This window comes from Pimephales promelas, chromosome 11, assembly GCF_988280905.1.
Source record: "Pimephales promelas chromosome 11, fPimPro1.hap1.1, whole genome shotgun sequence".
NCBI lineage: Eukaryota > Metazoa > Chordata > Actinopteri > Cypriniformes > Leuciscidae > Pimephales > Pimephales promelas.
The window spans coordinates 35,604,783-35,629,313 of NC_142779.1; the positions used below are offsets into that span (position 1 = coordinate 35,604,783).

The 24,531-nt window shown below is 37.7% G+C and overlaps 1 protein-coding gene across 6 annotated transcripts in view; it reads left to right on the forward strand.

Annotated features, from left to right (window-relative positions):
• The window catches only part of mlip (muscular LMNA-interacting protein), a 48,641-nt gene extending 30,717 nt beyond the window's left edge, over positions 1-17,924 (forward strand). For all 6 annotated transcript variants that reach the window (XM_039690660.2, XM_089117345.1, XM_089117343.1 and 3 more), the window contains 3 exons: positions 857-901; positions 1,296-1,424; positions 15,994-17,924. In XM_039690660.2, coding sequence (XP_039546594.2) covers positions 857-901; positions 1,296-1,424; positions 15,994-16,131 — 312 coding nt within the window. In that variant the 3' untranslated portion in view covers positions 16,132-17,924. The remainder of the gene's footprint in view (positions 1-856; positions 902-1,295; positions 1,425-15,993) is intronic.
• Positions 17,925-24,531: the final 6,607 nt, after the last annotated feature.

Below are 24,531 nucleotides of genomic sequence, written 5' to 3' on the forward strand. Positions count from 1 at the left end.
CATCACATACAAAAATGTTGAACTAGTTGTCAAAATCCGTCAAGCTAATTTTACTTTTTTTTTTTTAATCTTTAAAAAAAAAAAACTTTTTTTTATCCTAAATTGAACAATTTCTGGCAGGTGAACCTCAGCTTTCACTGATGAGAAGAGATGTGCATGAATGATTTACAGTATATGTATGTTATATGTTACACTCTAAAAAATGCTGGGTTGTTTTAACCCAATTTTGGGTCAAATATGGACAAACCTAAAATGCTGGGTTAAAAATGTAATGTAAAAATTTAACCCAACGGCTGGGTTAGTCCATATTTGACCCAAAGTTGGGTTAAAACAACCCAGCATTTTTTAGAGTGTATACTGTGATATTGTTTACAGTTGTGCATGTTTGTTGTAAATAAGGGTGTATTTTTTTTCTTTTGCACAATACCCTGAACAAATTAGAATTGCAAAGACCATGCAGTAAAAATGTGAAACATACACATTCAGTGTCTTGTAGTTTCGAAGGATGAGTGAACTGTTTTGGGAGAGGTATGAGCTTTTGCAAGTGAGCTATAGTGTTGTGCTGAACTGTAAGACTGTTTTGCCAAATGATCTTAGAGTTTTGAGAATGTCATTTCTGTTTCAAGAAATGAGCCAAACCAATGGAGAAAAACTGTACTGTAAAAAAGACTACAACCATGGAGCTGAATAATGAAATGCAGCATTTTTTTGGATTCACTTGTTTCAAAACTATTTCATTCATGCCCTGAGCGTTCTTCAGCTTAATCTGGACTCTGTTGCCAAATGTAAAGCTAAATACAGATTTCATTACTGAGTCTTTTGTAGATGTCATGGGTAACGGCGTCTTCTCTTCTAGGCCTGCTCTCCTTTCCAACCCTTTGTGACGACTGAAAAAATACTGGTACGTAACAATTCAATTTGCATTTAAAATTCGTTCAGTAGATATGGAGAATAAAATAATGTTTCTATTTCGGGTATACATATGCGCCAGAGAAACAAGAGCGCACTCATCTTTATAATCGTGTATTTGCATTGCTGTGTGTGTTTCTGTGGCATCGCTGTCGAAGAGTAATTATCTGGAAAAGTGGATTTACTTATTGTAGAGTTAAGGAAAGTTATCATGTGCATTGTAAATTTGAAATATCATAAACATATTCCATATTGTTGAATTTAATTCATATATGTAATTGGGAATATATAATTGCTGTTGTGATGACACTGGCTGTAGAAATCTTTGTTGTTGTTTTTCAATTATTGATTTATAATAATTTTTTTCTTGTTTATCTGTCCTGAAGACAAAGCCTGGAGTTATTAGACCAGTGACTGCAGCATCCAGAGTTACAGATGATAAACATGATGAGGAATTCCACTCAAATCCTTTCAAGAACCGTCAAGAGAACAAATCCAGTCGATACCAGTACAAGGTGTGTTTCTCTGAACATTCACGCGCGGTGAACACACACTCGACGTCAAGCTAACAGCATGTCTTCACATGCAGAATGAATGCAGGACGATAAACTTTCATCTTGCTTATGTTGTGAAATTCATAACTTGAGCAGATGCACACAAATTGTGTGTGTGTGTATATATATATATATCATGTGCAATTCATAGGCGTGCTACATGAGGGGATAAATAATGGGATTTTGGCACTTCAAATGCTGCCACAAAAACTGTGTTGAACACAATATTCCCCATTTAGATTCCTTCCTTCTGTGTGGTCAACCATCCTTCCATCCATCAATCCATCACTTTATCCTTCCATCCATCCATCCATCCATCCTTCCATTCATCCATCAGTCCCTCACTCCATCTATCCATCCACCCATCCATCCACCCCTCATTCCATCCATCCATCCATCCATCCATCCATCCATCAATCCATCCATCCATCCATCCTTCCATTCATCCATCAGTCCCTCACTCCATCTATCCATCCATCCATCCATCCATCCATCCATCCATCCATCCATCCATCAATCCATCCATCCATCCATCCTTCCATTCATCCATCAGTCCCTCACTCCATCTATCCATCCATCCATACCTCACTCCATCCATCCACCCCTCATTCCATCCATCCATCCATCCCTCACTCCATCCATCCATCCATCAATTCCTCACTCCATCCATCCATCCATCCTTCCATTCATCCATCCATCCATCCATCCATCCATCAATCGCTCACTCCATCCATCCATCCATCCTTCTGTTCATCCATCCCTCACTCACTCCATCCATTCATCCATCCCTCACTCCATCCATCCATCCTTCCATTCATCCATCAGTCCCTCACTCCATCCATCCATCCATCCATCCATACCTCACTCCATCCATCCACCCCTCATTCCATTCATCCACCAATTCCTCACTCCATCCATCAGTCCCTCACTCCATTCATCCATCCATCCATCCATCCTTCCGTTCATCCATCCATCCCTCACTCACTCCATCCATCCATCCCTCACTCTATTCATCAATCCCCCATCCATCTATCCATCCATCCCTCACTCCATCCATCCACCCCATCCATTCATTCATCCATGCCTCATTCCATCCATCATCCATCCACCCCCATCCATCCATCATCCCTCACTCCATACATCCACCCCTCACTCACTCCATCCATCCATCCATCCCTCACTTTATCCATCCATCCATCCCTATATCCACCCCATTCATCCATCCATCCCTTCCTTCACCCCCTCCAACTATCCATCCATCCTTTATTCTATTCATATATCATCCATCCTTCCACTGTTCTATCCATCCATCCATCCCTCCATTCCTCTGTTCCTCCATCCATTCCTCCATCTCCCATTCATCCACCCCATCCATCCATTCCTTCTTTCGTCCGTCCCTCCCTCCCTCCTTCACTCCATCCATCCCTCTATTTATTACTCTATCCCTCCCTCCCTCCCTCCCTCCATCCATGCATCCATCCATTCCTCACTCCATCCATCCATTTATCCATTCATCCATCCCCAGTCCTTCTGTTGGGTCTGTGTTTTGGGTCTTTTATGTCAGAGAACAAGCAAATCAAAGGGTCAACATTCCATATGTACTTCAGTAGGAATTGAAAATGTGCCACTAGAAATGATTCATCAGAATAGTGTAGCTGCAACATATCCTGCTGGGTTTGACTTTCCTCCAGCGGGATCAGAAGTTCACGCATCACAAGAACCCAGTGTCATGAGCGATTCCCTACATCAGGACATGTATCTCAAACCCACAAGAAAACATCACACTGAGACCCAACACACCATCCATGTATCAAACTAATCACACATGATATACGTTTATTTTTATAGAGTAGTTTTCAAACTAATTATGTAAGTAATATTACATTAAATACAGATCACTTGTATCGAAAATAAACGTGTTGTGTCAAGCACAATGTGTTTAGTCATAACGCCAGTCTCTATCAAGACTACTGTATATAAACTTTACTCTCTCACAAGGCTACGGGAGAGGAGCTGTGAATGTTTACGCAACCGACATTAATATAACAATAAATTGATGGCAGATGTTGTACGCCCGGGGCGCATTCTTGCTATATACAATTACATGTCCTCAGCAAAAGTTGCTTCTACTCAGAGAGTACTCGGTTACGGACACAGCTCCAGTCTTGACATTTGACACAAAAATGAAGACACTTTCTCGATCCAGTAAGGTCAAGTCTGATTGGCTGGTTTACACATGCAGCTTCTGAGAGTAACACCACACATGTGTGTATAATTTTCCTGTCTGGAAACTGAGGCTGTGTGTTAAATCACCCCTTTTTGAGAAAAATCCATGTGTAGTAGTGTGTAAAACCATACTCGACAATATTGAGTGCACTCATTCAATCCCATAATTCACCACAGAAACGTTTTACAGTACATGTACTTACTCAAGAGAAAGCCTTTTAATTAACATTTTTTTTCTAACAGTGCAAGCAGAAGCACTGCCAGACAGATAATGTACACCATGTGTGTGCGTGTTAATTGAGTCTTCCATTCGTCATTTCACGTTTCTGAAGGGTGTTCGTGCAATAAAAAAAGTGAAACGCCAATGTAATTTTTCTCTGGGTCTAATAGAAAACCATGGACTTATGTTTCACTGATTACTTTTCCTTTGAAAAGTAAGTCAAAGTCAAAATCACATCCAAGTCTAATGTTAAAATGTCACAAAGAAGCAAAGAGTTAAAAGAGCAGTTTCATCCCAGATAGCAAACTGACATTGAATCAACGTGGAAATATGACATCGAAACAACGTTGATCTGACATTGTTTTGCTCATCGAATTAACGTTGAACCAACGTCAGACGCGTCATTCTTTCAAAACTAACGGAAAATCAACTTGAAATCAACGCGTTGTTTCAACGTTATGAAAGCAAACCAATTTTCGATTTTCATTTAGCTTTGAAGAATGCCGCGTCTGACGTTGGTTCAACGTTAATTCGATGAGCAAATCAACGTTGTTTCAATGTCATGAGAGACGTCGTTTCCACGTTGATTCAATGTCAGTTTGCTGTCTGGGATGTCTATCCTCTTCAACTGGTCGAGGTTTTCACGCTCTGTTGGGTTTTTAGTTTTCATAGACGGTTTCCTTTTAGTTTTGCTGGTTGTCATAGTTACTCATTAGTTCATTGATTAACACACACCTGCTCCTTATTTTCATCATTCCCCAGATAGCAAACTGACATTGAATCAACGTGGAAACATGACATCGAAACAACGTTGATCTGACATTGTTTTGCTCATCGAATTAACGTTGAACCAACGTCAGACGCGTCATTCTTTCAAAACTAACGGAAAATCAACTTGAAATCGACGTTATTTTAACGTTATGAAAGCAAACCAATTTTCGATTTTCATTTAGCTTTGACGAATGCCGCGTCTGACGTTGGTTCAACGTTAATTCGATGAGCAAAACAATGCCAGATCAACGTTGTTTCGATGTCATGACAGGCGTCGTTTCCACGTTGATTCAATGTCAGTTTGCTGTAGTTTTCTCACTCTGTGTCCCAATGTTCCTACTATCCATCTAAATAGTATGGGAGATTATGTGTCCATAAGCATAGTATGTTGAAAAGAAAATGCTAAAATTCCTCGGATGTTTGTGCATCACACACGCTGAATTACCAACACAGTCTCATGAAGATGCGTATTTACACCACGAGTGTAATTTCTCGTGGCATTTATACGCCAAAAGTGTTTTTTTCGTGTATATGGTACGCACTAAAAAACCCTGGGTTAGGTTTAGGGGGGAGGGGGGTGGGGAGTTCGTGCGTATTATACGCAAAAAAGTGCGTATCATATGTACGCGAAAATCGCGTGCCATATACACGCAAAAACTGTTTTTGCCGTATAAATGCCACGAGAAATGACATTCGTGCCATAGATACGAACTTTCATGAGATCGGGCTGGAATTACTCACACAGGTCAGTTTATTAGAGGAATTAAACTTGAGGTAACGCAGCGCTGCTTCACTCGCTCTAACAGTTTGACTATCACACTAAACGGCATTTGTGTGTGTTGAATGTTAGTTAGGTTGTGTGTCGGCTGTATGAGACTAAGCTAGATTAACATTAGAATAACATACAGATCATATTCTAACTTTTCATCATGTTGAATTATATAACATCGATTAGTTTTGCATACATTGATTTGCTCACCTGTTTGCCCAAGTAACATGAAACACTCGCGCCTCTGTCAAGTCAAAGTTAGTCGCGGACGAGGAGCTCTCGGCATACGGAAAGATGTTGATCTTCGTTCTAGTCCTCTTTTTGTCTGCTTGCCATGGTCCATAATGTTTGAAAAAAACCCTGCTAGGGACGCTCACGCCGTTGAGCACGCATAACGGGTTATAACCGACCCAGTCGTCCACGTCTGTCGCCATGGTTACTATTGCAGTACGAGATCAAACCTGGCGGAAACCGGGGGTAACGCGGATATGACGTCTTGACTGGCGACTCCTCACCCCTGCTCACACGCCCCGTTTCCGCAATTTTATCACGATTTACATATAGTTGGAATCATTTGGGATATTGTAAGGAATCAACTAAACAAAATATATAACATTATAGTGGTTTTTGGATATTTTACTAAAAAAATCCTACAAATTGTACCTTTAAGGAGAGGATTACCGGGGCCATGTATTGCGAGATTTTGGGGAACAACCAGTGGTGTAGTCTAGTTTTTTGTAGTGATTATACTGTGATATACCAGCCCCCCCCCCCCCCCCTCCACCACCTATTTTCGAAATTTTTTTTTTAAAAACTTAAATAAAAAAAAAAGCTAACACTTTAGTTTAGGATCTAATGCTCACTATTAACCAGTTTCATTACATGCGAAAGCAGGGTTTTATAATCACTGTTGTCCCAAATGTCAGTTAGGTCAGTTAGGGGGGGGTTCGGGGTTTCCCTGAGAAAAAAAGGATTTCTCTGATCTACATATGTGCATTTTAGGATGTTTTGAAGGCCAAAAAAATAGAAAACAGCTTAAAAACCATGTCAGTGGGCAGCTGATTATTTCTCTGTCCTCATCGGCATCACCCCCTTTTTCTCTTTGTTTTTATCTCTCCCTGCCTCCTAAAGATGAGCTTTGACTGATATAGGCTTTTCATTTTTGTCTGTCAGTGAAGAAAGTAAACATAGGGTCAACTGATAGGTTGATTTTGCCTATGAATCATTTTTCTCATAGACGTTTATTCACTGAAAGCTACTAAAGCTTGGTTATTAAGTTTATTAAATGCATTCAAAACATTCATTATTGATCTATGACTAAAACAGGGCGATAGACAGGGCTTTATAACCAAAGAGGTCCTAAATTTGAGGTTGGTGCTTCAAATTTTTTTATTTCTCTGATGTGCATTTCAAGACGTTTGCAAAAAGGATAAGAAATAGCTTTAAAACCATGTCAGTGGGCTGTAAAATTCTCTTCCCCTCCGAAAGCTGAGCTTTTTTAATGTACTAAAGGCTACAATTTTTATTATATTCTCAATATGTACACATTCATTATTACTCTTGTGGCTAAAATGATGAAAACGGCTTTGTTAGGGGGCTGATATCGTAGGAAATTTATTTGTTGTTACAAATCCTCACGCTTTTTAAAGTGGGCATACGGAGATCTTTGACATTTCCTAGTGGGTATACGGCGTATACCTGCGTATCACCTACTGGGAACAACCTCCTTGCCTCAGTTACAGCATTGAAGATGGGTGGAGGCTGGGTCTGACCCAAAGCACACTGCCAGGATAACCAAGACTGGCCCCGTAAGAAGCATATCAAGGTTATAGCGTGGTCTAGCCAGTCTCCAGACCTTATCCCAATAGAGAAACTTTGGAGGAAGCTCTCAAACTCTGTTTCTCAGCAACAGCCCAGAAACCTGAACGATTTAGAGAAGATCTGTGTGCCAAAATCCCTCCTCAGTGTGTGCAGGAAACGTTTGACCTCTGTAATTGCGAACAAAGGCTACTGTAGCAAATATCAGCATTGATTTTCTCAGGTGTTCAAATACTTATGTGCAGCTGTAATGCGATACGTTTTAGAGAGAATAATTAGTATATTAATCTAATGACATTGTTGAAGATGTAATTAGTAGCTAATTGCAATATTGAGGAGGCTCTCTCACGTCGTGGGGAATATATTCCACAATGCAATAAAAAAACCTTAGTGCTAATAAACATTGCAGCAGTAAGCCAAAGACGAAAGCTCCGTTTAAGCGATGTGTGTGTGTGTGCTTCGACGTTTGCTCTCATCTTTGATATGATACATTGCGGCATATATTCATTTGCTGAGACGGCGGCGATGACGAAACAAAAATCACAGAAGATTTGAGCTCCTGAGTAACGTCAAACGCAAGCTTTTAGAAGCTCTCTCAGGTTGAGGATGCCAGTGTCCTGACACCGTAAACACAGTGTTTATCTGTAATCCTCTTCAAAGACAATAATTTGACAACAAATCCTGATGACTTTAACCGCCTGCGGTCGTATAAAAGCCTGTTAAGAGATAAACAAAAGATACATTTATTGTGACGTGCGAACGTCTCCAGACTCTCCTTTAGCATGACATTTCAAAAGCACTTCAGGTGTGTTTGACATTCACGGCTCGTTTCGTTTCCACTGGAATGGACAAATTATGTTGTCATATTTATTCAATTATGATTCTTTGGTAAAATTCAAGAGCAGCTGCGTTTTACAGTGGACTTCTTATTGCCTTCACATGCATTCCTAAATTACATTTTAGTAAGTTGCATTGTGTTGTTTTTTTAATAATTGTTTCCCTCTAACTTTGAAAAGGGTTGAAATGATTTTATGATTTAAAAAAAAAAAATGAAATACATTTGCTCGCTTGTCCCTCCTCCCAGACTATGACTTAATTAATTTGTGATTTATATAGATATAGAAGTGTATATAGTAAAGAAAAATGGTAACACAACAATACGGGTGCACTAATAAGCATTTATTCAAGCACAGATAATACTGAATTAATGTGTAACTAATGATTATTTAAGCTATTAATTAATGATTACCACATTAGGAACTAATTAAGAGTCTGTAAGGTTAATATTAGTTCATACATGAATTGTTATAAATTAAATATGTAATTGTGGATTAATTCTATTATAACTCATTTTTTAACTAATAGTGTTAATTAGTATGTTAATTACCAGAATGAGCCAAAGGCTTGTATTTCAACTTCCAGGTACACTAATATGCATTAATACATGATTAATTACTTAATTGTTAGTGCAAATTCATGTGCAATATACTAAATGACTAGTTAATAATGATGTGCCCCAACAAGTAAAGTCATAACATAATGATACCAATTGCAAATCATTAGCTAATGATTAATTAAAGCATGCATAGCTTTGACTAATTGTGGTAATTAACACATTAATTTACACTATTAGTTAATAAAATATGTTATTAAGGAATTAATACACAATGACACATTGAATTAATAGCAATTCATGTATTACTTAATCTATTAATCATATAGACTCTTTATTAGTTGCTGATGCAGTAATCATGAATTAATGGTTTAGCTCTTCATGAGTTATACATTAATTCATACTTAACTAATGCATAATCATGAGTTAATGCATATAAGTGCACCAGTTTTGTAAAGTGTTACCAGTAAAAGTGTTTATAGTAAATCCTCAGTTATGCCAGTAATCCCAGCAATATTGGCCAAAACGTGATTTAACTAGCATGCAATCTTGACTAAACCATCAAAATATGAGGGAAATATTTTATATCTTTTTTTTTTAAATATGCTAAATGTGAGAGAAGAATAAAGCATTAAACTTGGTTAAGGTATTTATCTGACACAATTATTTGCCAGAAAAGGAAAGAACCACTAAGAACATAATCACTTATTCTTATTTCATTGATTCTCTTATTTTTTGGCATGTGTTCATATATTTTTTTTTTTTTTTGCATGACAGCCTGACTGAATGTTTCATTGCTTAATCACAAATAAAACAATTGACTCGTGGAACATGCATAGAAAAAAATTACCAAATTTTTGATCATATTTGAGTAAAGGGCATGTGCATTTTCCTAGGCCGGACATCACGCTCGGCTGCTACTTAAACGTATTACATTTTTTTTTTTTTAATCCACATGTCGTGACCTACTGGAAAAGAAAATTGATGAAAATGCAGGGGTCCGAGAGTGAAATATGATTGAGAAATATAAGTGAGATGATCTGTTAACACATTCACAGTAAGGACAGATGAGGTTTGTCTGTCAGAAAGTGTTCAGATCTCGAGAGTCTGTCATTAATTGAACACTATGCAGCTCTGTAATGTGATGGAAAAATATGCAATGCTTTTGAGTTATTAAAAAGCCGTCTGTCTTGTAAATAATATCAATAGTTCATACATTTATGATTTTAAACAAGGAGAGAGCAGGTAAACTCCTTAAATGGATCCTTTACCCCTTAAGAAAAAGTGGATTATGTATAAACTATAAAGAACGTGTGATGTTTGGGCTGCAAAGATACATAGCATTAATAGTCTCTCGATGTCACACGGTATTTTGTCAAGCAGAGCGAAATGGCTTTCATCCAAAGGAACTTCAAGGCTTTTCTTGGCAGAGTCATTTATTTTGCATACGGCTTATCAACATTAAATGTAGAGGAGGTCTGCTTTAGTGAATAAATCACCTCGACAAAAGAAGCCAGCACGATCATTGAATGTGCAAATGAGTTCATAAAAGCTGTTTTCTTCTGTATTCAAGCTGTCAATGTGACAACATAACTAGACGAGCTATGAGCGCAGTAATGTTGACCGCTGTTAATCTAAGTGTGCCGTGTAGCAGAACTTCATTTACATAGATAGACTGACATTTGCAAACCAATAACAGCAGTCATGAGTTTCAGCATTTCTCCGAGAGCTGGCGTTGTTATCTCCAGGAATTATTCCTGCGTGGTTAATGCAGACATATTAAAGAGGTAATGATGCTGAAAATTCAGCATTGCATCACAGGAATAAGTTGCATTTGAGAAATATATTCAAATTGCAAAAAAGTATACAATGTTTCTGCTTTTACTGTATGTTTGGTCACATAAATACTGCCTTGATGAGCAGAAGAGACTTTAAAACGTCCAAACTTGTGACCCCCAGTGTCTATAAACTCACTTTCAACTGCTTTTCTCCAGAAAATGTCTTCACTTTAAAAAAAAAAAATCCAAGATGTCCATGTCTTTCTTTCTTCAGTCGAAAAGAAATGAAGGTTTTTGATGAAAACATTCCAGGATTTTCTCCATATAATGGACTTCAATGGGAACCAAACGGTTCAAGGTCCAAAAGACAGTTTCAGTGCAAACTGTTCAAAGGGCTTTAAACGACTCCAGACGATGAATAAGGGTCTTATCAAGCGAAACGATCGCTCATTTAATAAATAAATAACAAAGTTTAAGTTTTATAAGCTCAAATGGTCGCCTTGCTCTGTTCTGTGATGCATGACTCATGACTCTCCTGTTCAAACTCGTTCATCAAAATGAACAAATCTTTTTCCGAGTCAATTCGTTCATTTTGTTCGTTGAATGAACCAAATGACACGAAAAAAGATTTGTTCACTTCTTTAACAACATCTCAGTCTGACGGCAGATACACGTTGTTTCACGAATTTATAATTTACATGCATTTTGTTTTGTTGACCACAATACTGTTGTTGATCATTTTAGAGAGGAGCACGTTTGATTCAGTCTGAAAAAGTGCTGAAGTTTGAGCCTCGAGTCGTGAAATTGATATGTTGTGCCAACCTATACCAGTACCAGTGCTTTAAAGACTTTTAAAGTTTACATTTCACATGAAGAGCAAGCATAACATACATCTATTGTAAATGCCAATGCTCATGTTTAGTAAGAAATAGTGCATCTCGTTGACAAAAAAAGGTAAATTATATAAAAAGCATAATTGAGATTATCTCATTATTATTTAATATCAGGGTTCTACGGAGGCGTATTGCATTCACTTGAAGAAAAAAAATCTACTCTGTTTTTCTGAATTAACGAGTTAATTTTTCGTGAGAAAAAAAAAATTTTGCTCTGTTTTTCTGAATTAACGAGTTAATTTTTCATGAGAAATTTTTTTTTGCTCTGTTTTTCTGAATCAATGAGTTAATTTTTCATGAGAAAAAAAAATTTGCTCTGTTTTTCTGAATTAATGAGTTAATTTTTAATGGAATTTTTTTTGCTCTGTTTTTCTGAATTAATGAGTTAATTTTTCGTGAGAAAAAAAAAAATTTTGCTCTGTTTTTCTGAATTAATGAGTTAATTTTTCGCGAGAAAAAAAATTTTTTTGCTCTGTTTTTCTGAATTAACGAGTTAATTTTTCATGAGAAATTTTTTTTGCTCTGTTTTTCTGAATTAATGAGTTAATTTTTCATGAGAAAAATTTTTTTTGCTCTGTTTTTCTGAATTAACGAGTTAATTTTTCGTGAGAAAAAAAATTTTGCTCTGTTTTTCTGAATTAATGAGTTAATTTTTAATGGAATTTTTTTTTTGCTGTTTTTCTGAATTAATGAGTTAATTCAGAAAAACAGCAAAAATAAATTTTCTCATGAAAAATTAACTCATTAATTCAGAAAAACAGAGTAGATTTTTTTTCTTCAAGTGAATGCAATACGCCCTCCGTAGGGTTCATTGACATTTCACACTCATATTTTTGCTTTTTCATAGTTTTTTTTTATCTCTAAAGCATCGTAAACGATGTTTGGAGTCTTTATGATGATATTTCTCTGCTCACGCCGCTGTCATTATGCCACAGACCGAGACATCAATATGTGATTGTAATTGTGTCATGAAAACCAGCAGAGCTCGACTCCCTGTGGGTTTCTCTGGCTGATCTGTGATTATTACCTGATTGATGGCTTGAATGACATGTGGCCAGAGGGAGTAAACAGCAGGTAAATTGGAGGCTGTAATGAGTGATGCAATGGATAGGTAAGGAGACGAGTGATTGGTCAGATTTGCTGAGAAGTCCATCGAGACACTGGGAGTAGGTGAACAATATTCAACAATAACTTGTGAATATTGTATAAGTCGTGTTACCCAGTGTTACTGGAGGGTCCAGAACTCGGAGTGTTTTAGTGCTCCAAAAATGTATAGTTTGTTGAAAAAACACTTCCTGTAGTTGGCTTTCTGAGAATATAAGTTTTTTTTTCCCCCATTGATAATCCTCACTCTCAAAACAGAATAAAGATTTGCCCTATTATACATGTCCAGGTCACTCATTATAGAGTTTGTGATAGGGATGCGTTGATCCGGAGGCTCTTGGCGACGGCTGATATTCTCAGGCCACTAGAGATGGAGATATCGAGCGCTGAGCTTCTCTGGGAGATGTCTATAGCTGATTGCGTGCTCGAGGATCGGCTCAGAATGAGTGACGAGAGCCGCTGCCCTGTGTCATTCTTCACCCGGACTGAGGGATCTTTAATTTCAGAGAATTAGTCTCGTTCTCTGTGTGAATGCTTCTCTCTGTTTTGTCCTTGAATCTTTCAGAAAGAGTATTTAAATGTATTGTCCTGCTGCTATTTTATTTTATCCGTCACCTTTATTAAAGATGAATATAGAGTGAATGATTCAAACTTGCATCACTAATAAAACAGCATTTTTTTTTTTATATAAACGAAACACATTTAAATGAATAAATATTGGTAGTGTCATGGTTAGGGTTGGGTATCGAGAATCGAGTATCGATTGGAACCGGGACTAACTTTTAGTTTTTCCCGGAATCGTTCAAAAGTTAAAATTTCGATTCCTAGTTTCGATATTCACAGTCCGCCGAGCGGAAGAAGAAACCGCTGAACAACACCAACGAAGAAGCGTCTACCGGAAGTGTTGACATGACCGCGCGAGTCGAACATGTGTACCTTACGTCGGCGATCCAAAGTGTGGCTTCACTTTTCTAAAAATAACGAAATCTCGGCAAAATTTGTGACAAAAGGAGTATTTTTACAGAAGGAGTATTTCCTTCAGAAAGACCATTGGTTAGCAAGGTTAGCTAAACTTTTTTGACCCTGCCTCTTAAAAGAATCGGAATCGAGAATCGTTAGGAACCGGAATCGAAACAAGGAATCGGAATCGGAATCAGAATCGTTCAAATTCAAACGATACCCAACCCTAGTCATGGTAGTCTTTGATGTAAATATCATGATGTTCGATTGCTTTCTGCACTTCAGCCTCGGGTTATCACCGTTCTGAACCCCACATAGAGTAACGTGTCCCACTTTTAATGTAGAAGAGGGTTAGGATCTTGTTATGAAACTTCGGTGCTGTTAAACCTGCATTGCTGTTCAGTGTGAAATGATGCGGTGTTAAAATGTTACTGACAGCCAATCGCGTGCCTCAGAAACACCATGTGTTTCAGTTTTTGCACGTAGCTAGAGCCTTTAAACATATCTTTTACAGTCACTGACACCGCAAATAAGAACGACGAAGATGGAGTACTTCAGTATGCATTTACTCTCCCCCTCGTCATCCAAGATGTTCATGTCCGTCTTTCTTCAGACGAAAAGAAATATTTTTTTTCTCCATATAGTGACTTCAATGGGGTCCAAATGTCAGTTTCAGTGCCTTTTTATAGTCTTGACACGATCCCAGCTGCATGATTTTTCTTGTAAAGGGCATTTGATGTAGTCTTTGCACATTCGCTTTGTAAACACTGGGTCAGGTCTTCCTCCTACGTCCCGCTTGACCTTTCAACCTGATCATGTAATGTGTGTCACATCACAGCTTTGCAAGACCAGCATTTGTGGTTTAAAGTATATAAATGCTAAATTTTTTTGTATAAAATGTCCGCTGGTTCGTCTAGATGAGACTCTTATTCCTCGGCTGGATCGTGTCGGGATTTTGAAGCTGCACTGAAACTCACATCTGGACCTTCGACCCGTTGGACCCCATTGAAGTCCATTATATGGAGAAATCCTGCAAATGCTCATGTGCTTGTGTTATTATCAGAGCGACCAACTTCATGTGGAGCTACGTCTACTGATCATAGAATTATGGAAAATTGCCAAAAATCAGTTCTTGTTTCTCGCTCGTTCTCGCTTCTCACGAGACTTCCTATTTCCAATTTACCGGGACGTTAGTCCCCATCTTACAAGGTTGGTTTTCGGCCTGGGAACGCTGGGGGGAGCGGGGAAAGTCACCATTTTCACCAGAACAGGTTATTGAACCATCCAAATAGTTTCTAAATGGTTGATATAGTTGCCAAGTTAACCACGGGTAAATCATGAGCAGTGTGAAGCAAGATAACAGGATTTAGTTTATAATGACCTATGACCTAGGGTTAAAGGAGTAGTTCAGTTTAAAAAAAAAAAAAAAGAAAACATTTGCTGATAATTTACTCACCCCCATGTCATCCAAGATGTCTGTGTCTTTCTTTCTTCAGTCGAAAAGAAATGAAGGTTTTTGATGAAAACATTCCAGGATTTTCTCCATATAATGGACTTCAATGGGAACCAAACGGTTCAAGGTCCAAAAGACAGTTTCAGTGCAAACTGTTCAAAGGGCTTTAAACGACTCCAGACGATGAATAAGGGTCTTATCAAGCGAAACGATCACTCATTTAATAAATAAATAACAAAGTTTAAGTTTTATGTGATGAGCGTTCGTGACTCTCCTGTTCAAACTCGTTCATCAAAATGAACGAATCTTATTTCGAGTTATGACTCGAAGGGTCCTAGATAAGGGTCCTGGTGTCGTTTAAAGCCATTTGAACAGTTTGCACTGAAACTGTCTTTTGGACCTTGAACCGTTTGGTTCCCATTGAAGTCCATTATATGGAGAAAATCCTGGAATGTTTTCATCAAAAACCTTCATTTCTTTTCGACTGAAGAAAGAAAGACATGGACATCTTGGATGACATCATGGGGGTGAGTAAATTATCAGCAAAAGTTTTTTTTTTTTTTTTTTTTTTAAATTAACTACTCCTTTAACTATTTCAAGCATGAAAAGCCCTAATATCATGGTGACTACAATTGTCTGAAAAGTTTCTGCATTTGCTTTACTGTAATCATTCCTGTAGCTGGGCTTCTGAGAAAATACGTTTTTTTTTTTCCTATTGATAATTCTCTCTCTCCCGCAAAAAAAAACAACCTAACCTTAACCCTAACAATGGATAGATTTGCCCTATTATACATGTCCAGGTCACTCATTATAGAGTGTGTGTGATAGGGATGCGTAGATCCGGAGGCTCTTGGCGACGGCTGATATTCTCAGGCCACTAGACATGGAGATTTCGATATTCTCTGGGAGATTTTTATAGCTGATTATGTGCTTGAGGTTTGGCTCAGAATGAGTGACGAGAGCTGTTGCAGCATGACAAGCCCTAATATAATGGCTTCACCATTTGCAATCTCAGGTTTCATTAATATTTGCATTATGCCATGGTTCATTTATTAATAGGTGGTGTCACAATCCTAAAAATGTAAGCTTTCTAAATCTAAAACACTTCCTCACGTTTGATTAGTAAGCAGTGCATGTGTTTCCAGTTCGCCAGCGGCGGTGAACAAGAAGGTGGAGGAGCGTCCGGAGACTGCAAGACCAGACTGACATCTCTGATCACGCAGACCAGGATCTCCACACAAGATCCTCCCGCCTCCATCAACACCCAGGAGACACACATATGATGCCTGATCTGACTGGAACTGTGACCACATCAAAATGGTTGTTCAATGCAACACATTATTCAATCCAAAGTGCACAAAAGCATTGAGATGAATTGTCCCTTCATGGTGGAAAATTTAAATAAAAAGGCAATTTGATATCATTGACAAAACGCCAATACTCTCCAGAGAACATCAGCATCCTCAGAACCTCATCAAGAACATGTCAAGTTCAGATTACATCTTAAAATCAAAAGAAATGTACATTTTGCTAACAGAAAGTGTAGATTTTGTTTTGTTCCATATTTGATGCAAGAGTTAAAGGGGTGGTTGATTATGATTTCACTTTTCTAACTTTAGGTAGTGTGTAATGTTGCTGTTTGAGCATAAACAACACACTCTCAGAAAAAAAAGGTACAAAAGCTGTCACTGTGGCGTTACCAAAAGGTACACTTTTGTACCTACAGGGTGCATATTGGTACCTTAATGTACATATTAGCACCTAAAATGTACATAATAGCACCTAAAATGCACATATTAGCACCTACATGTTCATATTAGCACCAAAAATGAACACATTAGCACCTAAAATGTACATATTAGCACCTGAAAAGTACATATTAGCACATAAAATTCACATATTAGCACCTAAAATGTACATTATAGCACCTAAAATGTACATATTAGCACCTGAAATGTACATATTAGCACATAAAATTCACACATTAACACCTAAAATGTACATATTACCACCTGAAGAAATGTACCTATTAGCACCTAAAATTCACATATTAGCAATTAAATGTCCATATTAGCACCTAAAATACATATTAGCACCTAAAATGCACATATTAGCACCTAAAATGTGCATATTAGCACCTAAAATGCACATATTAGCACCTAAAATGTACATATTAGCACCTAAAATGTACATAATAGCACCTAAAATGCACATATTAGCACCTAAATGTTCATATTAGCACCAAAAAATGTACATATTAGCACCTAAAATGCACATATTAGCACCTAAAATACATAATAGCACCTAAAATGTACATATTAGCACCTAAAATGCACATATTAGCACCTAAAATACATAATAGCACCTAAAATGTACATAATAGCACCTAAAATGCACACACGAGCACTTAAATGCCCTTATTAGCACCAAAAATGTACATATTAGCACCTAAAATACATATTACCACCTAAAATGTATATATACCACCTAAAATGCACATATCAGCACCTAAAATGGACAAAAGTGTACGTTTTGAAAAGGTACAGCCCCAGTGACAGTTTTTTTATTTTATTTTTTTTTTACCTTTTTTCCCCGAGAGTGTCAGCAAAGTTAAGACAAAACTACTAATATATTCATTGTTACTCCTTTAGAAAGTTGAATGCCAATTTCAGACATAAAAAGGAGTCTGCAAATCTTATAATGCATTTTAACTCTGGTGACAATTATTTATAAAAAAAACATGTAATATTTAAACATAATGTTTACAGTATTATTCGAACGACAGGCTTACATTTTGTATTCATTTTTTCTTGTTGATTTTGCTGTGAAATGTGACTCATTTTTGTAACATTGACCTATTAAGAGACTTTGAATAATAGACATGTAATTACAGCCATCCGGTCGAAGAGAGATTGCTCTGTTAATGGTCTTACTGTCCGCATCACATCTACAGTCACGGTGCCGTTGTGGCCTTTTCAATCCAGTTAATAATGAATATATGCCATGTCTAAGATATGTCTTTGTTCTGTTTGAACTCAAATGCAAATTCATATTATAAATGTTATTCTCATGCCTATCTAGCTTGTGGTCTAGATTCGTTGGGTTCTGACGTCCATTTCTTACGGCCACTCAACTCAAAATCCACCTTGCTTGCAAAAAACCACTTATCTCATATGGGTTGTATGTTTTTTTTTTTTTTTTTTTTACCTAACAATCAATTTTCATTTAGAGCACAGAATAGGTCTGATATTTGATTAGTTAATAAGCCATTTACTGCAGATATGCAGTTCGGTCAAAACCTGCATTAATGGAGCCTGGAGAAAATCAATATCGGCCCAGTCGATACTTCTCTGACCTACTCCAGTCCAGGGTCTCCTAACTGGGCATTCTCCACCGTACTGAACATTTTCCCATCCAGGTGGGCTTTTTTCGTTTTCTTGAACACCATTCTTGTTGAGGATTTTTGGACGAGGACTTTCACAGTTTGTAGTTTTCTGGAAGTCAACATGATATCAGTTCCCTTTCAAGGGAACTTCGAGCTGCGTTGTCAAACGCGATGGGAACGCTCTGCGTGATTGCGTCGTGAAGCGTCTGTTTTTATTTTTTTATTTTTATTAGACATTATAGAAACATACAAACAATAACATGACATCCAAAAAGACAACAATCCAAGATTTTCCAAAAATAGTTTAACATAAATGAACAAGAGACTAAAAGAAATAAAATAAAATAAGGGCTAAATTTAACTATTTATAAATATAATAGCTACGAGAAATTACAATCCAAGACAATATTGAGGAAAGAAGAGAAACATATATTTCTTCACTGTTCAATTATTTTCAATTCTTTAGCAAATACAATTGTGTCCGAGCATTTCTTATTATCTATACATTTAAGAGATTCAATATACAACATAAAATCAGCCAAAAAAACCTTTAAACAAGGCTTAGAATTATTAAATTTACATTTATGAATGTGAAATTTGCCAAATAGAATCACAAGATTAATCATAAAATTTACAGACGTAGTTTTTGACTCAAAATATATAATAACATCTTTGGGTGTTAATACACAATTATGACCTGATTTCCGTTGAAAATATATAGATAGATTTTCCCAAAATTTTTTAGAATGATGACATTCAAAAAAAAGATGTAGAGTTTTTTCTGGTTGATTCAGACAAAATGAGCAATTCTCATCAATCTCCGTAAATTTTGATAAAGTGTAATTATTAACATAGCCTAAATGTTATGAAGAATTTTTAAGTGTATTTCTCTATATTTGTTCGGTATGCAAAACCGAAATGGAAGCAACCAAGCCTTTTTCCAGATAATCTCTGGGAAGCAAATGTTCCAGAAAAATTTCCCTCTTGGCTGAAAGGACCTATTTTTATAAAATATATTTCTAATAAATTTATTGGAGCATTTTTTACTATTAAAGTCCACACCATTTCAATAAAGTACAGGATCACTTCTGCATATGTTAAGGGATGACATATGGCTTCTCATTAACATCATTAGACCTGAGGGAATGGCTTTTATCACAGAATAATATTATCTATATTTAATAGGAAAAGCCCACTTATTCATGAAAGTTTCATAAGAAAGAAACTGAGCTGACTGATCTAAAAGGTCAGATAAAAGGTAAATTCCTTTGTCTTTCCAACTCGGAGATTTCCGATTTACTGTAATATAAGCATTATTCCACAAGATTGCTTTATGTGGGGAAAAGTTATGTACATAACCTTGAGAGCTTGTTGGTAGAAATGGGATAATGTCACAGGCAGTTTACTAATGGAGTAATCACATAATAACAAAAAATTTAAACCTCCTATCTTTTTAAAAATATTGTATGGAGTCGTGAAGCGTCTGTACAATCAGTCCAATGAGAGAGTAGGACGTCAGGTGACGTCATCGACCAGGAAACTATAAAGCACCCTTGAGATCAGACCGCGACAGCTTCTGTAGCCTTCAGCAAGCGATCTCTGTACTCTGTCCTTGTCTATTTATTGTTGTTTGTCAAAGCCAAGAAAAGAAATATATATCACTATCTATATTTATGGCAAGCAAGATTATAGACGCTGTGTGGTTCCCTGCCCTCGTTCCATCACGGGTGGGGACACACATCAGCTATTTGTTTGGGAGTGGAGCATGCCAGCAGTCAGTTCTCGAGGGAGCTGATTGTGGGCATTGCGAGAAGCGGTCCGCGAGGACGCTCCGCTCCCGCCGAGGGTTCTCCGAGGAGGACGGTTCGGTTCGCGGTCCCCGCGCGGGTCTCTCTGTTGCCGAGGCACGGAGACGACTCGCATTTCAGGGTTCGCAAACGGATCTCACAGCGGGGGTTGGGACCATAGATATATACACTAGACGTCACCTTGGATACGGCAGTTCATTAGAACGAATGCGTCAATAGAGCCGCCATCTTGAAACAGGGGATCCCCTCCACTTTAATGCATCAGCGTCAATGTAGTAGACACAGGTCTAACGCAAATAAAATCACCATAAATCATCATGAATGCGTTTTTTCTTGTTTTTTTGGTTTGTTCCAACAGTCAGACATGTATTTATCATTGATTCCAAAAAAAAAAAAAAAAAACATTCTTCCTAGTTCAGATTTCATCCGTGAACTTCATACGCTGCACAAAAGTCCGCCACCATTAATGAATTCGAAGTAAAGGCAGAGATAGCAGCGTAACCTAGCTACTTCCTATGACAAGACCCCTGTTCCAAGATGGCGGCGGTTTTGACGCATGCTTAGAACCCCCTAGTGAGGTTGGGACGAGCTCAGCTCTATCTCAGCTTTCACATGCCAGATCTGGACTGCGATTTCCAGTTCCGAGGAATTGGTATCGTTAGTGTTTTGTTTTAAAAAGAAACAGTACAAACAAATAAAAATGTTAAGAGAAAGCCAGATGTTTGACTTTTAAATGAATAAATAAATAAGTCGGCTCATATCTGCTGAATAAAGAGGAGCTTTTAAAAGGAGGTTTTATTTATGATTTTGCCAGTTAAAATTTTACTGGCTAGCTGAACATTATGAGATTGAAAAATAAATAAGAGTTTTTTAGATTAAATTTATTTTAAAAACTAGAAAACTCGGTTTCTCAGCCTCCTCGTCGGGGTTATATTTCATGTGTTTAATCCCCATATTATAGCAATGTTTGGGTATTTCAGTGCCTCGGGTTAAGAGACGCTTGCAAGCTTTCTCTCTCCCGAGTCGGCCTACCACACCCCTCTGGGAGGTACTTCTATCGGGAGAGATCCTCTAATTACTAGTTTTTCTCGGTGGTACATGAGGTTGAAACCTGCACTGCACTCAGAGCACCGGCTTGGGATTTGGCCATTGTACTTGAGGGTCTGGCTTTGGCTCCCTTTGAGCCCATTGAAGAGGTTTCAGACAAATTCCTCACTTTGAGAACATTTCTCTTTGCGGTTTCATTTACCGGAGATTAGGAGATTTGCATGCCCTGTCGGTTGCTCCTTTATGCCTGGAATCTGCACCGGGTATGGTGAAAGCATTTCTATACCCTAGACCGGGTTATACTCCTTTGGTAATTTTTGGGGGCCTTATAGTGCTGCAGGCCTTTTATCCTCCACCTTTTAATACCCCAGATCAGGAACGACTGAACCATGTCCAGTTTGGGCATTAGATACCTACGTTCACAGAGCTGCCCTGTGGCGTAACTTTGAACAATTATTTGTCTGCCGTGGGTCACTCAAGAAAGAGTCCCCTGCATCTAAACAGGTTATGAGCAAATGGATAGTCGAGGCTATGTCATTAGCTTATGAAGCGGCTGAACAGCTTTCACCTATGGCTGTTCGGGCCCATTCTACTAGAAGTATGGCGGCCTCTACGGCCTTTATTCCGAGTGTTTCCCTTCTCGATTTTTGTAATGCGGCAGGATGTCCTCTCTGCATACATGTGTCAGATTTTATGACCTTGGTCTCTCCACTCCTGGGGCTAGGTTGCTTGCTTCTTAGTGTGCGCAAGGACTTCACACAGAACGGGCATTTCTCAGCATGGCATAGTGGGTATGGGGTTCCCCTCGCGTTTGACAACGCAGCTCTCGTTCCCTCTCAGGGAACCAGGGTTACATACGTAACCTGAGACGTTTTGTTGCAGTCTCACACATCTGTCCAGGTAAGTTTAACCATGATGAACCAGACACATCTTAGCTTGTTCAACATGCTAAAATGATTCCTAGCGTTAGCGATTACCCCAAAGCTCAGTGTTGTTAAGGTCAGGTAATATTATTTATTTATAAACATTATTAATGCAGTATTTTAGTTTAATATAGAGTCTAGGCCTTGAGAAAAAACAAAATTTTTTTTGAAGATAATTAGCACCATTTGGTTACAGTATGGAGAAAAAGCGTAGAATCATGGTGTACCACTAGATGGCATGTGCAGCTCTCTATGGAGAGGCACGTGAATTACCCAGCTGTTTATGAACACATTTTTTTTTTTTTGGTAGATTTGAATATATAATTAAAACAATCACAAAAACTATTTCTTATTTAAAAAATTGTAAAAAAATAAAAATAAATAAAAAATTGTGAATTTTTGTCAATTTTCCATTCATTTCTTATGGGGGTCATTTTTGACCAAAGACCAAAATCGTGACTAAGTTTTTTACGACCACTTAGCATGCTCGGATCATGAACTCAATTTTGTTTTGTGTTCACATACCTAATGCCAGAAATGTCACCAAGTTTCGTAACATTCTGATGAAGCTGTGATTTTTAATAATTCAAAACAGATTTTTTGTAGTCTGAATTTATTGGTGTGTATATGTGTATAAAAGTGTGTTTGTATGTGTGGGTGTACATTTTTTGCACTCTTGATGTTGTAGAGTCACACCCCTTTACTGCGGTACACTTCTTTTAAGAATCGTGGCCGATTTGTAGATTGTACAAATTTTTGTAAATTTCCCATTCATTTCCTATGTATTTCCTATACGAAGACCACGAGTGTGACTATTTTTTTAGTGCGACCACTGATCATGACCTCAATTTTTTTTTTGTATTCACATACCAAATGCCAAAAAAGTTACCAAGTATCATAACCTTCCGATGAAGCTGTGACATTCATCTGATTGACAGATATAGCACACCTCATATCAGTGTTGTTGCTAATGTTATGGTTATTTTGTTTAATTCTGTGTAAAGTATACAAATTCATTCAACTGAACTGTGCACATGTATTTTAGACATTTATATATTATTCCATCCATGTCCTTGAACAAGTTAAAAAAAGGGATAAAAAAAAGAATAAGGGTGCATCTTCTTTCTCAATACTCCACTTTTGTGGCATGTTTGTGTTTCAGGTATATAGGCATGCAACATCCAGTAGGTGGCGTTTGCTCACTCTCATTGCCTATTGGTATCACGTCAGATCAAGAGTCGGAAATATCAAACATGATCATGCGGGCAGTCTTACAGTTTTCATAAACTTCTCAGTCGTTACGCAGCTCAAAACAAGTGAAGTGCACAGTTGATCAGGCAAATGATTGCCCACCCAAGCAATCAGGACCCAGGTGGGCCAAATCCCATTTCTGCCAGAACAAATTAAAGAGCAAGAGATCCTGGCACCACTTCAGTGCACTCGAGCTGAGACACCTCCCAATACTGACCTTCAAAACCAACACTTTAAGTCTTCATAGTCAGAACTGTGGATTGCTGCCAAACCTATAATCACGATTCTTTGCTTTAACCAATGTGCTAATTACAGCTTGGCCATAAGAGCCCTCAAACCAGTTTGAAGCTGAAATGTCTGACACCAAATTTTCAAGATAACCTATTTTTACAGCTGGTAAAGCCTGCCAAAAATCTTTCTAAACATGTGTGAACTGCCTAAAAAAAAATAATGATGGCATCCCACATGAAAGGTCTTGCTACTGTAACTTTTCCCTGTAAAAATCATGGCGACTACAGAATGTTTTCATTTAAAAAAAAGTCTCCAAGAAAAACGTGCAAAATATAACGTCACTTAAGCAGCTCTCTCGCTTGTAATTTTGATCTAATTGCTTTATTGAGCGGACGAGAATCTCCAGTGCTTCTCAGTTCTCATTAGCCTTCACTAACAGTCCGTTTCATAACAAGCCCTTTAGACACAGAAGCAAGTCGGCCGGATTAACAACATAATTGTCTCCATAGTCGTGTAACAAAAATGTCACTGATATTTCAAATGTCTCATTATAAGTGTGTACAGGTGATTTCTAATGGATAAAGGACAGTCTCTCGAGTACTTAGACCTTCTTTAATAAGCTTGTGTTCAGTTCACCTCATTTATTGTCGAAATTCATAGTTTCTTTGTGGCGTATTGAATAAGAAACGGTCTCTCAAATACAGGGGCCAGTCAATAGAAGTGTTAAACTGAAACGTTCCTGCGAGCCAGCCGACAGATAATGAGGAAGATACTGAGCGTGATGATCCTGCCGGAGCCAAATTTAGCGCTTAAGTCTGAGCTCAGACAGATCTTTACTTTCCACTTGTGTAGATGGATCAACAGAAGACCGTAATGTGAAACAGCCAAGTTAGTTTAGATGAAACTCTTGCATACTCAGTTATTGAGTCCAGATTAAAGGCTGTTAATGGTATTGTGGACTAACAAATGGTGGTGATTTACTGTCAATAACTGCACAATTAACCACATAGGTTGCATGTAATTTTGCATATTTTGCAT